The 14458-nt window shown below is 40.9% G+C and overlaps 1 protein-coding gene and 1 long non-coding RNA gene across 6 annotated transcripts in view; one reads left to right on the top strand and one right to left on the bottom strand.

Annotated features, from left to right (window-relative positions):
• The window catches only part of glsb (glutaminase b), a 43592-nt gene that overhangs the window by 14522 nt on the left and 14612 nt on the right, over positions 1–14458 (top strand). For 4 of the 5 annotated variants that reach the window (XR_004658399.1, XM_034884600.1, XM_034884603.1 and 1 more), the window contains exons 7-14: positions 310–368; positions 5065–5097; positions 6693–6751; positions 7918–7984; positions 8660–8710; positions 9963–10139; positions 10998–11129; positions 13668–13760. Coding sequence is in view for 4 of the 5 variants with exons in the window: in XM_034884600.1 (XP_034740491.1) it covers positions 310–368; positions 5065–5097; positions 6693–6751; positions 7918–7984; positions 8660–8710; positions 9963–10139; positions 10998–11129; positions 13668–13760 (671 nt within the window). In the remaining variant the exon portion in view is untranslated. Of the gene's footprint in view, positions 1–309; positions 369–5064; positions 5098–6692; positions 6752–7917; positions 7985–8659; positions 8711–9962; positions 10140–10997; positions 11130–13667; positions 13859–14458 lie in introns of all 5 variants that reach the window. The other variant, XM_034884601.1, reaches the window with a different exon arrangement.
• Positions 9214–14458, bottom strand: part of LOC117952367 — a 21604-nt gene continuing 16359 nt past the window's right edge. The window contains exon 3 of the long non-coding RNA XR_004658400.1: positions 9214–9225. This is a non-coding gene — a long non-coding RNA (uncharacterized LOC117952367). The remainder of the gene's footprint in view (positions 9226–14458) is intronic.

The raw sequence follows: 14458 nt of genomic DNA, 5'->3' as shown, positions 1-14458 counted from the left end.
TATTTTAACATAGGGGGTGTATACTTATGCCCCTGTATTTTAACATAGGGGGGGTATATTTATGCCCCTGTATTTTAAGGAAGAACATTTATATATGTATGATACATTATTCATTCACAAAGAAAACTGGGGTCCTTAAAAGGTTGTATTTTCATTTTTTGTGGGGGGAAAATGAATTAAGGCATTAAGATCAATTTCCAAAACATGTTTTTTTATTCCTCTTTTTAATAAACTGTAGCATGGGTGTGTAAACTTAAGCAGGACTTTGGTCCTCTACAACATGCTAACTGAGCACTTGGTGTTTTGCAGATAAGCCCCACAACCCCATGGTGAATGCTGGCGCTATAGTTTGCACTTCACTGATAAAGGTAAATGCAATACCACCGTTTTTCCCTCCGTCATGTGTGTATTTTGTGTCCAGTCTGTGTGTGTGTGTGTGTGTCATTTGTACTGAGACCTTAGCAATAAAACTCCTTGTATGGTGGGTATCAGTGAGGAGCTTTATCTAGTAGATATAATGAAGATTAACATAAATATTGGTAGCAGATAAGATTTGACTGTTTAACAAATAATGCTGATTTTACACCCTGTCCACACTTAGATTTTGTGGTATTGTTACTGTTAATTATTTGACTATAGACTTCCCAATGTGTTCAGACATTTCTGACTCATGACTCGGCTGGAATCCTTTCCAGGTCACTATCTTAGTCCGCTGCCATGTGTCTTGTTTGGGTAATTAAGACCTGCTTATCCTTCCTGAAGGCACTTATCCGCCCCAGCATCACACACGCCGTTATCACGCTGAAAATAACCTGGACTCAAATGCAGGTGCACACAGACATGACCCAGTTCTCTCATTAGGAGCGATAGGAAGTCAGATTCATGTTTATGTCGCCAGAGTTTGGAGTCACACTGTTTGGACTTTCTCTTGGCTAATTCCGCTTGAAGACAGATTCAGAAATGAATCACCCGTCATCCGTTAAATTAAAATGAGCTGCAGCTTAGCTCAGAGCTTCACTTTATAACAGCTTCAATACCAGCTTTGTCTATAGGTTTTTCACATGGGTAGTTTTAGATTTTTAAGCTCCTACCAGCTGTTAATGATCATTCTCAGGTTGGATTTTAAATTCTTTAAACTTACCAGGCTCTCTTTACATAATTAGGTCAAGCATTGAATTATTAGCACTCACACAGATCCGGAGCTGTCTATAAACACCTTCCCACAGCTGAAAGACTTGATTTCAGGTGTTTGCTTTTCTAATATCTTGAAACAAGCTTATTTTTGCTTTATTGAATTATGGATCTTTGACACATTCTCTATTAATTGCCCTAAAATTCTCATCTCCAAGGATTGGTATTTGATTGAAGCTTTTTCTGGAGATTACCTTATGTTACGCCAAGCTTTGGTCCCAAGAATTTGTATTAATTTATGTTATGATGTTGTAAGAAACCATGTGCTACCAAAGCTTGGACATGTGATTATTAAGAGTTTTCTTTTACTTGAGGAGGATGCAATCTAGAGAGGAAACATAATGAAATCTCCATCCTGTAGACGAAATCCTCCCCTATGTATGAAGAAGCTTGCTGAAGCATGTGGCCTGTTTGATCTGGATTTGATTCGGGACCTCGTGTACTCTCTGTTACAAGTCTCAGGGTCTGGGACCAGTGTGTTTTCAGTGTCCACATGTTAAAATCCCATTCACCCCTCACCTGTGCTTGTTGTGCATTATCACCGTGCAAATATAAAACTATTCAACTTGAATATAGTTTGCCTCATATTCTGGACCAGATAGTTTCTGTAGACAGGGAACTCCTTGTCACACATTGACATTTATCTTCAAAACAAAGATGACAACACAGTTGTTGCTGTAAGCCGATTTACGACTCCATGTTAATGAAGTCGGAGTTAATTTTTAAGCAAAGTGCTAGAAATGACCTTACTGTAGAGCTGCTCAGGGCTAATCAATAATCCATCCAAAGACCATTAGAAGAATGTATAACTAAATAATAATCTTTCATGGAAAAAGTGCAGGACAAAGGCAACTGCATCATGTGTCAAAACGCCCTTGACATCTACGTATGCAGGCATTAAAACACCCAAACAGTTAAATATAACACATAAATATTGTACTTACGGATGTAAGGGTATGAAAATCTCACCTCAGGGTTATAGTGACCTAAATGATCATGGTTTTCGGTATTATCGCGGTATTTTAAAAGGTGTGTTCAATTCCTTTAGCAGCAACTTTTTTCCCCACACGTTCTGCAAAATCTATTGTAAAACTGCCCACGTTTGTATCAAACAAAAACATGTGGTCTGTCTTAGCAGCCGTGAGATCTGATCTGTGACCAGTGATGTTTAGAAGCCAACTGTCACTTCTTCGTGTGACTTTGTGTTTTTGGTTTGACGAAGTATACGAGACACAGCCATTGTCATTGAGGCGTCTTTCTGTTTCTGTTGCAGTCGTCGTGCAACTGCTCAACGTTCAGAGGTCACAGAGACAAACTCTAGGATTCATAGCTGTTGGCCAGTTAGCCGTTTGTGACCTCCCAGTTATGGAGCAGAAGTAGAGTAAATTGTGTTAAATGCTTTACTAGAATACACATAAGTCATCACAGACAGCGGTGAGTAAGTTGGCTTTTAGTAGTTTCTAATAGTTCAACATTTTGGGGAAAACACATTTAGCTTTCTCAGAAAGTAAGATGAGAAGATTATCATCTTATCAATCAATTTAGGGCATCGTTTTGATTTCATGGCCTGCAGCTCACTTCCTCAGCTCTCATTAACGTCGCTTTCAGCTGCAGCGGGACAAGTTTTTAATTAAACCACCAAACAGCAGGCAGACAAAGTTAGCGACTAGATGAACACAGAGGAGCATTTAGCAGCTGAAGAGCCAAAAGAGAGAGCAGCAAGGGACCAAAACCAGCTAAGTAGAGAGTAAATACTGAGCCAACACAACTCCAGATAAATGCTAATCTTGCTTTGTAAGCCACTGCCTACATTATGTGCACAAAATGTCAAATGTTCATACATAAATGTTGTGTTTACAGCTTGTACTGCTGGCACCGAGTGGCAAAACAATAAAATGCTGCTGCAAGTTCAAAGCTAGATGCCAGACATGTTTATCTAGCTTAGCAAAAAGCCTGTAAGCAGATGGAAACGGCTAACCAGGAATGAATACATGACAATTTGAGGTATTGGGGGTTGCTGCTGTTTTTTATGTTGTCGTTTTTTAGCGAATGTTGAAGGACACGGCGAGCACAGGTTATGGTTGTGGACTGTGAGAACACGTAACTCGCTTTAAAGAAATGAGCGTTAGTGTTGGTAGGTGTGCTTTTGAGCACGCCACCAAGCTAGCTGATTCCCCCTGCTTCACGCTTTACGCTGAACTAGCCAAACACATTCGACATGAGATTGTTATCGATCTTTTCATCTCACTCTCGGGAAGAAAGCACATGAAATGTTGAACTAATTCTTAAACATTGCTGGCAGTGGTGAGAGCAGATCTTTACCAAAGCAGGAGAACATCCGTCGTATTTTAAATCATATATATCAACAAAACTACTCTTCTATTCTTTGTTAATACCACATAGTCCAGTGAGGAACTCCTTTATACTTAGGAGCATAGCTGCACTGCTGTGCTCACAGTAGTCAAACTACAAAGTACTCTTTGTAGTGTGTGGGTAATCATATGTGCAGGTTACTCTTCCACCACACAGCAAACCTGTTGCTGCACACGTCACATCGATCCAACACATCAGCTCACATCTGCAGAGCCACTCGTGTGTCTGTGTCCATCCGCCCACCATTGCCATCAGTGTCTCAATGTGTTGTTTCCTTCTATCATGAAGCACGAATGTCAAGCCGGTCAGGTTGCTCCGTTAGCTTTAACCTTGGTGGGAAAACTATGGGATGGTTGCCGTGGCAGAATGCCCCAAACTGTTGTTACATGGTGCTTGAAGGCTACATGTTGTTGCTATTTTTGTATGTTGTTGCATATTTTCCAGACTTAGGAACTGTGGGAAATAATGACTGCTGCTGCAGGTCAAATGACGTTGGTAATTTTTTCTTCCTTTTCCATATCTATCTCCTCGCACTCTCCCAATCCCCCGATCCCTCCCCCTCTGCCTCCCCCCCCCCCCCCCCCCCCTCTCTCTTCTCTGTTTCTCCTCCAATCAGCTCTGTAGAATCCCCCCCTACCCCCATTTACACACATATCACATAGTGACTCTTTAACACCTCCATCAGTGTCACTTGCTTTTTCTTCTGCACGGTATAGTGTAGAATTTAAAATGTACTGTCAGCCACATATAAAGCATTCGCCTTTTTAAATGTAAAGATATAAATCTTTTCACACCATCCAAACCATGAGTAGTTCAGTATTGTTATATCTGAAACTAATGCTATAGTACTTTACAATGTGCATGCGTGTTCATTTTTCCTTTGCTGTGTTTACTTTGGTGGAATAGGCAGCACCAACGAGCTGGATACATGTACACTGAGCTACAAGCTGGGATTTTATTCTCAGAGGAAAACCTTTCCTTCCTTTACGTCTAACAGGCTCTTTGCACATGACACATGTTGACCTAGAGTAGACACACAAAAACCAAATACACACACACACATACACACGATTTTAAAAACGTATCTTTTTTAATTTTTACTCTTTAGATTTTAAATCCTATTGACTTGAAAACATATTGAATCTCTTATCCAATCAGTGAGATGTACTAACTAATGTAGTGGTCTTTAGCTAACCTCTGTTAACGATCACGTCTACTAAATCCCCCTTTTAACTCCAAAAATGACCCTCTTTGCAACCTATTGGCGAGCCAATCTTATTAATATTGTGTATCTTCTTGTATAATTCTTGGCAAAGCTCATGTGTTTTTTTTTAAATTTTGTTTGTAATAAAAATCTATTCACGTCTTTTCTAATTCTGTAGTTTTCATTTGTCAACATTAGCACCATTTAGTCTAATCTTCTGTGATGTTGTGCTTGCTCTGCAGCATCCCGCGGTAACTGAACTGTACTAACTGCTTCTTCTTCTGGTCTCTCCGCAGCAAGGGGCAAGCAACGCAGAAAGATTTGATTATGTAAGTATTAGAAGTCAGACTTCGAAGCCGAGTTAACTTTCATGTACTTTGTGAAGAGTCTCCTTGTGAGGAGGATAAAGTCTAGATGTCTAGAAAACTACCTCTTTATTATTGTTTATGTGATTGGTCTCTGTAGACCAGAGACCTTCAACAGTTAAAACATGTCTGAAAATATACAGTATAAGGTTCCAACATATTATTAGCTAATATAAAACAGCCTATTTGTAAAAATCAAAACAAAAAAACAACCCACAACAACATTGATGACACGCTTAATGGCCTACATGAAAGCTATCCACCACAATAGCCATCCACAGATACAGTTCCTGGCTTCTCTGGGTCTTCCACATGTATACATGATGATATATGAAGATGTAAATAGAAACGTAGCATTGTATTTACCATAAGAAAGGTATGTGTAAACCCTACACGTTACTGTAGGCCTATGCAACTTAGTTTTATACAGTATTAATGTAGTAGGGGACCCCTGCTCGGCCCTTGGTCTAAAGACCGTGGAAGACCCCTACTTTAGAGAGTCTAATGGAGTTAATTAGCTGGGACCAGTTCCTCACTACACAGTCATAGTGAACAGTGTTTACTAGAATCACGATTAATCACATTAATGGCATTTAACTCGCAATTAATCCCACATTTTTATTATTTTTATTATTTGTTAATTATTTTATATTTTATTACAAACAACATTGGCATATACTGTAGAGAATGTAGCCTCACATTCTCACTAATAATCTCATCACACTATGTAACACTGTCCATCAATGAAAGGGGCAAAAAATCTCTAAACTCTCCATTCAGAATCTCGTTGGCGTCCATTTCGGCGTCTCGCGCTCGCCATCCACTCAGAAGGTAACGTTACTACTCGTTGCCCGGCTCGCAAGCCCCTGAATCTGCAGCTTCCCTCAGTTACAGAGCTTTAAAGCTTTAAAGCGAGTTTCAGCTCGTTGTTTAGCAGATCTACAAGCGTTCATAGCATTGTTTTCGGACGCAGCGAGCAGCTCTCATCAGAGAACAAAGCTCTAAAAAGCCTCTGTAGACTAGCTGCTCTGTGCCAAACAGCAGACAGACACCAGACACAGTGACTAGCTGGTTGATGAGACCAAAGCAGAGCTAAAAGAGAGTGGATACTAAGCCTACATTCCTCAGGTGGCCAGAGAACGCGGTCCGAAATACTAATGTTGCCCTGTATTTGCTGGATGTGTAAACAAGAAACTGTTTGTTAAGTTTGCCAGATGAACTTATAAGATGATGATGTGTGCCTGAAAACAAAAGAACTATTAAATCTTTGATAAAACATTTAGTTCTCTTTTTTGTAAAGTTTAATCGGCAACGGCACTATAAAGTCACACTTTGATTGTTGTTTATTGTCACAACGTATTGTCTCATTTACTCTTAGTATAAAACAACTAACTGCAAAATCAGTAAATATCTGTATTGTACATACTGTTTTTAGAGTTAGCTGGTAGGAGGAATTGGGACACGGCTATTTTTTTGATGGCAAGGCCATAAACCAATGGTAGAATTTAACCTCATACCATGAACCCCGTTGATCCTTTGGTACTCTGCTCTCCCTCCAGGTCATGAACTTTCTGAAAAAAATGGCTGGAAACGAGTACGTGGGTTTCAGCAACGCCACGTAAGTCCCTCTTAATCATCACTTCATGTTATCAAAGATCTCTTCTTTCACTCACCAGCACACGCTACACGCTATGGGCTCCAACTCTGAAGCATGTTGAAGCTCTCACCCACACAGCAGGAGTCTTTACTCAGCTTTTAGATAACATGCTCCAAACCCCAATTGGCCCAGTCATGGTTTAAAAACCAAATCTGGAACCGGAATCTGGCTTGTGCAGCACGAGAAATCCCACGTGTGTCAATGTAAACAATAATATCTGGTGAATATGTCGCTCACGTGGCTTGTTTGGATGAATCCAAGATATTGGATTTTCACTGGCAACGCGTTAGCAGTCCATGAAAGGTCACACAAACACACACACACACACACACACACACACTTACTGACAACTCCTGCTGATTAGACTTCTACCCAGGTGGATGTGGAGCAGGGCTGTACTAGGGCTTACATGATCTCACCAATCTATTGGGGTTTGATATGAGTACCCAGTTCTTGGCATTTTCGTATCTGTTGTAATTTGGAACCAGGTTTTGTGTCCCAACCCTCAAACTCCATGTACAAATTAGAATATATTAAAGATGGTAGTTGTCTAACACACACACACAGGCTGGGCGACACACCCACGCGGTCTCTAGTAGGTCTTAGCAGAAGGATTAAACACCATTGTGGATGCACACCCTAACAGATATGAACTTGTTTCTAGTTAACCTTCTAGACTAGAAGTGTTGCCACACAATCTAAAATCATCAAAAAGAAGCCAATAACGAGGGTGGTAAATACTCAGGAGCTTTACCTCAGTCCAACAGCATTTCACAGACAACGTAGGACCTTTAGGACCTTACTACTCTTGAAACAGGAGGTATTAGTTGCATTGATGGACTTTATTATGGATGAGGATTGGCAATGGCACCTGTGTCATCTGGGTTAAAGGTCACTCGCTTGTGTGCGATTTATGATGACATCACATGCTACCAATGTGTCCAGAAAAAGACCCGAGCACCGGGGCTCATGTTGCAGGATCATCATATGACAGCATGAGAGCTCTGCTTGTACTGTACACATGAGGGGAGGGAGGGGGGTCGAGGGGGGGAAATACCAACACACAAAGTGCAAATATGTCCTTCCTCTGTGTAAAGGGAGTGCTCTGTGTGCTCTGTGTGTCACAGATTCCAGTCGGAGCGTGAGTCAGGTGACAGGAACTTTGCTATCGGCTACTACCTGAAAGAAAAGAAGGTTTGTGTGTTAGGATGAGTCATTACTCACTCTGTGTTTCCTCTTTCTCTCTGTTGATGTTTCCCTGCCCTACACGGCTGAAAGATGGTGACTGTAGAGACAAAGTAAAACGAATGTAAGATTAACATCGTATGGTCTTTTAATGGATGCAGTTCTCATCGTAGACTCTGGAGGACCATTTTTAAATCTATAAAACAAATGTGTCAGAAGAAAAAAGAGCGACAACACTGATAACTATGTTCTTCTCTCGAAAAACCACACCTGCACCGCGGCTTTAGCAGAAAAAACACACCTGCACTAGTTTTCCTCCTGTAGCCTACTTTGTATTCTTTTAACTATCATTTTTTATTTTCTCCCGTACTAATCCAATGAATACAGTACTTTTATTTGTTAAACAAATGGAAAAGGTTGTGTTCTTTGGTTTCAACGTATTACGGAGTATTTCATCGTATCATAATTGTAAAAAAACAAAGCATACTACTTCACGGATTTCGCCTTTCACGGGTTCTTCTTGGAACGTAACCCCGGGATTTCACTAATAAACGAGGGTTCACTGTATAGATATTGTAGAGTGAACGGGTCATTACTGCAAAAAAAGGGTTTACTTTGCATTAATGACCCGCTCCCTTCTGCTTGCTGTGCCCGACTGGTTTTAATCTCTGTGTTTCTCGGCAGTGTTTTCCAGAGGGGACAGACATGACATCTGTACTGGACTTCTACTTTCAAGTGAGTGAAGCAGTGTTTTATGTTGTTTTCCTGCTTTCTGCTGCTCATCCTCCACTTTTAGCCTCTTTCACACAAATTCCGCAATATCGCCGTAATGAAGTTTACGCTGTGGCTTCGCTTTTTCACACTGAACCAAACGATGGCGCTGTGATGCAGTTGCAGACAGCACGCCGTCTTTCAGGAAGCAAAAGCGGTGTTGATGTGTATCACAACAGCGTCTGGTGCGTGTGAGCCAGTCCCATGGATGTAGAATAAGAAGTTCATACAGCATTTAAGGGGGGGTTACATGAAGCCATCATGGAGCCAAAAATGACCCAGATGATCGGAACCACAGGCTACTTCCTGTTGGGCTCCTTAAACTTGAATAGGGAGTAAATTATTTAATCGTGCGTCTCTACAGACTTTGCAAATGTTATTTGACCGAATGCATTAAATTCTGAAAGTGATACGAGTCATTTTGTGGGTTTTGTGACGCTCACAAAAACACATTGACATCCGCTGATTGACAGCCAGACCTCGGCTCGGCTCTGTTTCGGCTCTGGGACTTGGCTGCTGGCGTGAAGCAAAGCAACAACCCGTCCCCCCTTCTGTCTTCATAACTCTACGCCCTGGCACCTTAAAGGTGCAACAGTCCCACCATGAGCCGGCTGTGTGAACACGGGTCATTGGTCCGTCCCTGTGGGTCTGTTTTCATGATCTGTACCGCCCTGTACGCTACAAGTAGCTTCTTCTTTACTTACAAATGGCAAATTGTGTCTATTAACCCTTGTGTTGTCTCCCTGTCGACTGTGCTGAGCTTTTTTGAACATATTAGTCACTTTTTTCAATGGTCTTTCATAAAAAAAAGTTTTTGGAATGCTATAAAATTGAATAAAACAACCAAAATTTAAAGAAAGCAGTGGGCTGATCATTGTGTGGAACAATCCGCGTTATTTTTCTGAAATTTGGGTTGAAAGACACTTTTCTGATAAAGATGTTTTTTTCAAAATGGGTCAAATTTAGCCCGAGGACAACTCAAGGGTTAAGGTAATAGAGCAAATTTAAAACATTTTGCTCTGAGGGCCATGATGACATAGTTTTAACTCAGTCGTTGACCCCTTGTGCCCTGAATGGAAGCTGCAATTCTTTAATTAAGTTGTTTTTATCACCTGTACCACCACTGTGTGATTAATACTGAACTGTAGTGCTGTGCAGAGTGGAAGACGACTATGATAGGAAAATGACTCAAACTGTCCCTTGTGTTAACCTCCAGCTGTGTTCGATCGAGGTGACCTGCGAGAGCGCCAGCGTCATGGCGGCCACCCTGGCTAACGGCGGCATCTGTCCAATCACGGGTGAGCGTGTGCTGAACCCCGAGGCGGTGAGGAACACCCTGAGTCTGATGCACTCCTGCGGCATGTACGACTTCTCAGGACAGTTCGCTTTCCACGTAAGTAAAACGGCACGGGGGGCGCACCTATAGTCAGGGGACAAAGTCTTTAGTTTGATAATGGGAACGAGTCAAACCATCAAACCAGTGAAGTGATCGCCAACATTAGTTTAAGTTAAGTTGAACTTAAGTTAAAAATGTGGAGCAGGAACGGAAATACTTTTGAATTTCTAATAATTGGAAGCTGGTAAATTTGGACAGCCGCTCTTCCATTGATCATGTTCTGTTTGAGATAATAAGAATTGGGTTTTGGAAACGGTTTCCACTTCTTAATAGATGGAAAATAAAGGACTAGTAGAAATGCTGACCTCATCTGAAACCTCATCTCCTTTTTACTTAATTTGAACTGTGTAACAAACAAAGGAATCCTCATTGAAATTGATTGAGTCTACGAAATAGATGAATCTATTTGGAGTAGTGTCTTTTGTTTAATTTATTGTATTTATTGTGTTAACTGTAAGATTCACTTATGATTTGTATTTCAAATGTATGTGTGTGTGTGTGTGTGTGTGTGTGTGTGTGTGTGTGTGTGTGTGTGTGTGTGTGTGTAATGAAATGTCATGAGTATTGTCAAAGGAAAGATTGTAGGACCCCAGGAAGAAGAGCTTTTAATGTATGTTGAAACTAATGGGGATCCAAATAAAACAAAACAAACAAACATGATTCTTAGACCAACAATTTCTAAAAAAATTGTCACAAGCTAAACAGTGGATATATTTCTCCATCTGATGACTTATTGAAGCGGTGTTTTTCTGTTGTGCTGACTTCCCATTTCACGCTGTTGCCATGTTGCTACTGTACTACACACACACACACAGCTGATCTTCTGTTGTGTGTGTCACGTTTTCCTCGCTGCAGGTCGGTCTGCCCGCCAAGTCTGGAGTAGCGGGGGGGATCCTGCTGGTCGTACCCAACGTGATGGGCATCATGTGCTGGTCCCCTCCGCTGGACAAGCTGGGCAACTCGGTCAGAGGAATACAGTTCTGCACGGTGAGTCCTGTCCAGCTGCCGCCCGTCTGCAGTGTGTACTAAGAATATACACACAGAGCAACAAACAACTGCACCCCTCGGGTTTTATTTCATACATATTCACATATTTAGCACTCAGAATATAATGTTTTACCTCCGGGGAAACGCCTCAGAGCTAGCAGATGGAAGAGTAGTCGCTATGGGCCGTCCTTCGTTCCAACTTCCATAGCTCTCCTAAATAAACAATCGGCTCGGAACAAAGTAGCTTGAAGCACTCACGGCACTTTATTTAGTTATTTTTAATCATGGTCTAATTAGCTTAGTTCAATTTTTACTATCTGATCTTATGTGATTTTGTTTTTATAGTATTGTGGCGGTTGTATTTTGTTTCTGTCATATTGTTTTCTTTTAGATATGCTCTAGTGCAATTTATACAGAATTATCTGTTTTTATTATTCAGGTTTTAATGACTTGGTAATCACTTGACGGGGGGGGGGGGGGGGGGGGGGGGGGGGGGGGGGGGGGGGGGTCATTGATACTTGTGCATTGTCTGCATTGTAGGGTGGATTGTATGTTGTATGTGTGTGTAAAGTCTCTGTGTTTAATGATGTTTACACCAGTAATAATGTAGTACTGATGCCCAAGACAAATTTCCCTCAGCGGACAATAAAGTTATCTTGATCTTGATCTTGACATACTGTACCAGCTAAGAAACATCCAGAAGGCTTTTTTAACCCTTGTGTTGTCTTCACGTCAAAATCAACACTTTTGTTGACGCTTTTATCAATGTTTTTTTTTACTTTTTCTCACGTTTTTGTCCCTTTTTCAACACTTTTAATGTTTTTTTTTTCAGTGTTTGTCACTTTTTTTGACGTTTTCAACACTATGTAACTAAATTATTAACTTTAGTTTACAGTTATTTCTGGAATTTAAGGCCAATACACCTGATTTATAGGAAATTATACCTAATGTTTGAGTTAGAAAAGCAGAAATTAGGAATTATTGAGACTAAAATTAAAGGAATGGATGTTGATGATAATCACAGACTGGAATATGTCAACTTTTACTCAATACTATTTCAAAAACACTTCCATTTGTTTTACAATGCTATAAAATTGAATAAGACGCCCCAAAATTAATGAAAGTAGAGATTTGTACTTGGCAAAGAGCGTTGGGTGGAATCAATCATGTTATTTTGGGGAATTAAAAAGAACATTGATATAGGACAACATGAGGACAACATGGGGACAACATGAGGACAACATGAGGACAACATGAGGGTTAAGAGCTGGACATGTTTGTTGATATCCATTTTGAGAAATTTGCTTGACATTAAGTGTGCATATTGTGTGCCAAAAAGATGTTTTGGAGTGATGGAATTTGAAATGACACTGTAACTCAGTGTAGTCAAATGCCTTAATACACACACACATTCACACACACACACAAACACACACAGACACACACACACACACACACAGTGTAGTAGACCGCTTAGGTGCACTTGACTCATTTGCAGATTGTTGACATCATTGCATAATTATTTGCTGGGATTATTTCTCTTCAAATTGTTTTTGCATCCATACGCTTAGACACTGTTGTAGTTTACATTGTGTGTGTCTGTGTGTGTGTCTGTGTGTGTCTGTGTGTGTCTGTGTGTGTGTGTGTGTGTGTGTGTGTTTTACCGTTTTTAGGCACTGTTGATAAGTTGGTAAACAAAATGTCCTTTAGGACATCAATAACTTCAGTTTAGCTGTACTGTTTTTTGTGTATTTGGATACTTTTTAATTTAAACTCATTGGGCTTTAAGGTAATAATTAGATGTACACAAACACAAAAAATGTCTAATGAAAAATACTGGGAAGTGTGCACCAGAGTCCTTGAGGTGTTAAATCAACTTGGCTGACACACTGTCAGAGACCTGTTTTTAAAGTAAATGATTAATGACTCCCTAGAAACCAGATCCCGATCTCAGTAAACACAGCATGCAGGAATCCGCCTCTGCTGCCAATGAAACCAGATTCCAGCGCATGTGCTTTTTAAAATGTCGCAAATCTCTGACTTTCAACCTCCAGTCACCAGGGAGAAAAGGCCACGTTGAGTAGCTAGTTCCCCTCCTGATGCACCTGTCTGCCTTTTTATTTCATTTAGTTGTTTATTTGAAAAGGGTACAATGTACACTGATCAACATTCAAAGCAAATGTAAGCGTACCCGAGTTAGCGATAGGCTAGTTTTTTATCGGCAGTCCCCTAGCCGGATGTTATTAGGCATCCTAAAATAACAAACAGTCATAATACAATGAAGATATTTATACAACAGACAAAAGGTTAAAAATTACAATGTTACATCACAACAATCGAATAAACAAGATAAGCAAATAAAATCGAGAATAGATGATACAGTTATTGTTGGTGGGTGGGACCAGCGTCAGTGTTGACAGTGTTGATTTTCAATCATCCATTTCTTAACATTACTCTTAAATGAGTAATAGGACGGGGACTCTCTAATTAATGGTGGTACCGAGTTCCACTGATGTGATGCTGTGATTTCCCTCCCAGGACCTCGTGGAGCGTTTCAACTTCCACAACTACGACAACCTGAGGCACTTCGCCAAGAAGCACGACCCCCGCAGAGAAGGAGGGGACCAGCGGGTAAGGACACAAGGCGTCATGTTAAGGAACAAACCATCGCAAACAACATTTCACCCCTCACACACACCGACCACAACGCCTTCTCACACAGAGTGTGTGTGAGCTCGAGCTCACCGTAGTTCATTTTAACATCTGGGAGCGTTTTGCATCAGCTGCTGTAGCTGTGACATGTTTATCAGAAGTGTAGATATAGTCCACCGCAAAACAGGATAGCCCTCATTCACTTTCTTCCTCCGTCTGCGGGTGCGCTGTCTCTTTAAAAGCTTGTGCAGATCGCTGCCGATGTTTTCTTTCAGGCATACTGAGCATTTCTTTGTAGTCGGGTCACTGGATGTTGTTCCGTTTGCTGCGGTTCACAATGGACATGAACAGCTAAATTACCTCCATTTGTTTGATAAAAGTAGGCAATCTATATAGCTTAGACGTTGGTGTGTTAACTGACCTTTACAAACGTGGGACAGAATACACACTGATGGGAAACTGGAGGCAAAGTGTGTCCGCTTCAAAACCTGCCGTTCCTAAAGCAAAGCGCTGAAACCGGTCCGGTTCTGCCAGTAAATTATTAAAGTGACATTGAAACATATGTCGGCAAATACATGCCACTAACACACTCCACACGCACACTCTCAGACACACACACTACACACGCTACACTCTCAGACACACACACTACACACGCTACACTCTCAGACACACAC

This window comes from Etheostoma cragini, chromosome 11, assembly GCF_013103735.1.
Source record: "Etheostoma cragini isolate CJK2018 chromosome 11, CSU_Ecrag_1.0, whole genome shotgun sequence".
Classification (NCBI taxonomy): Eukaryota; Metazoa; Chordata; class Actinopteri; order Perciformes; family Percidae; genus Etheostoma; species Etheostoma cragini.
The sequence above is the reverse complement of the archived record's forward strand: the minus strand, read 5'-3'. Positions and strand labels throughout refer to the sequence as shown.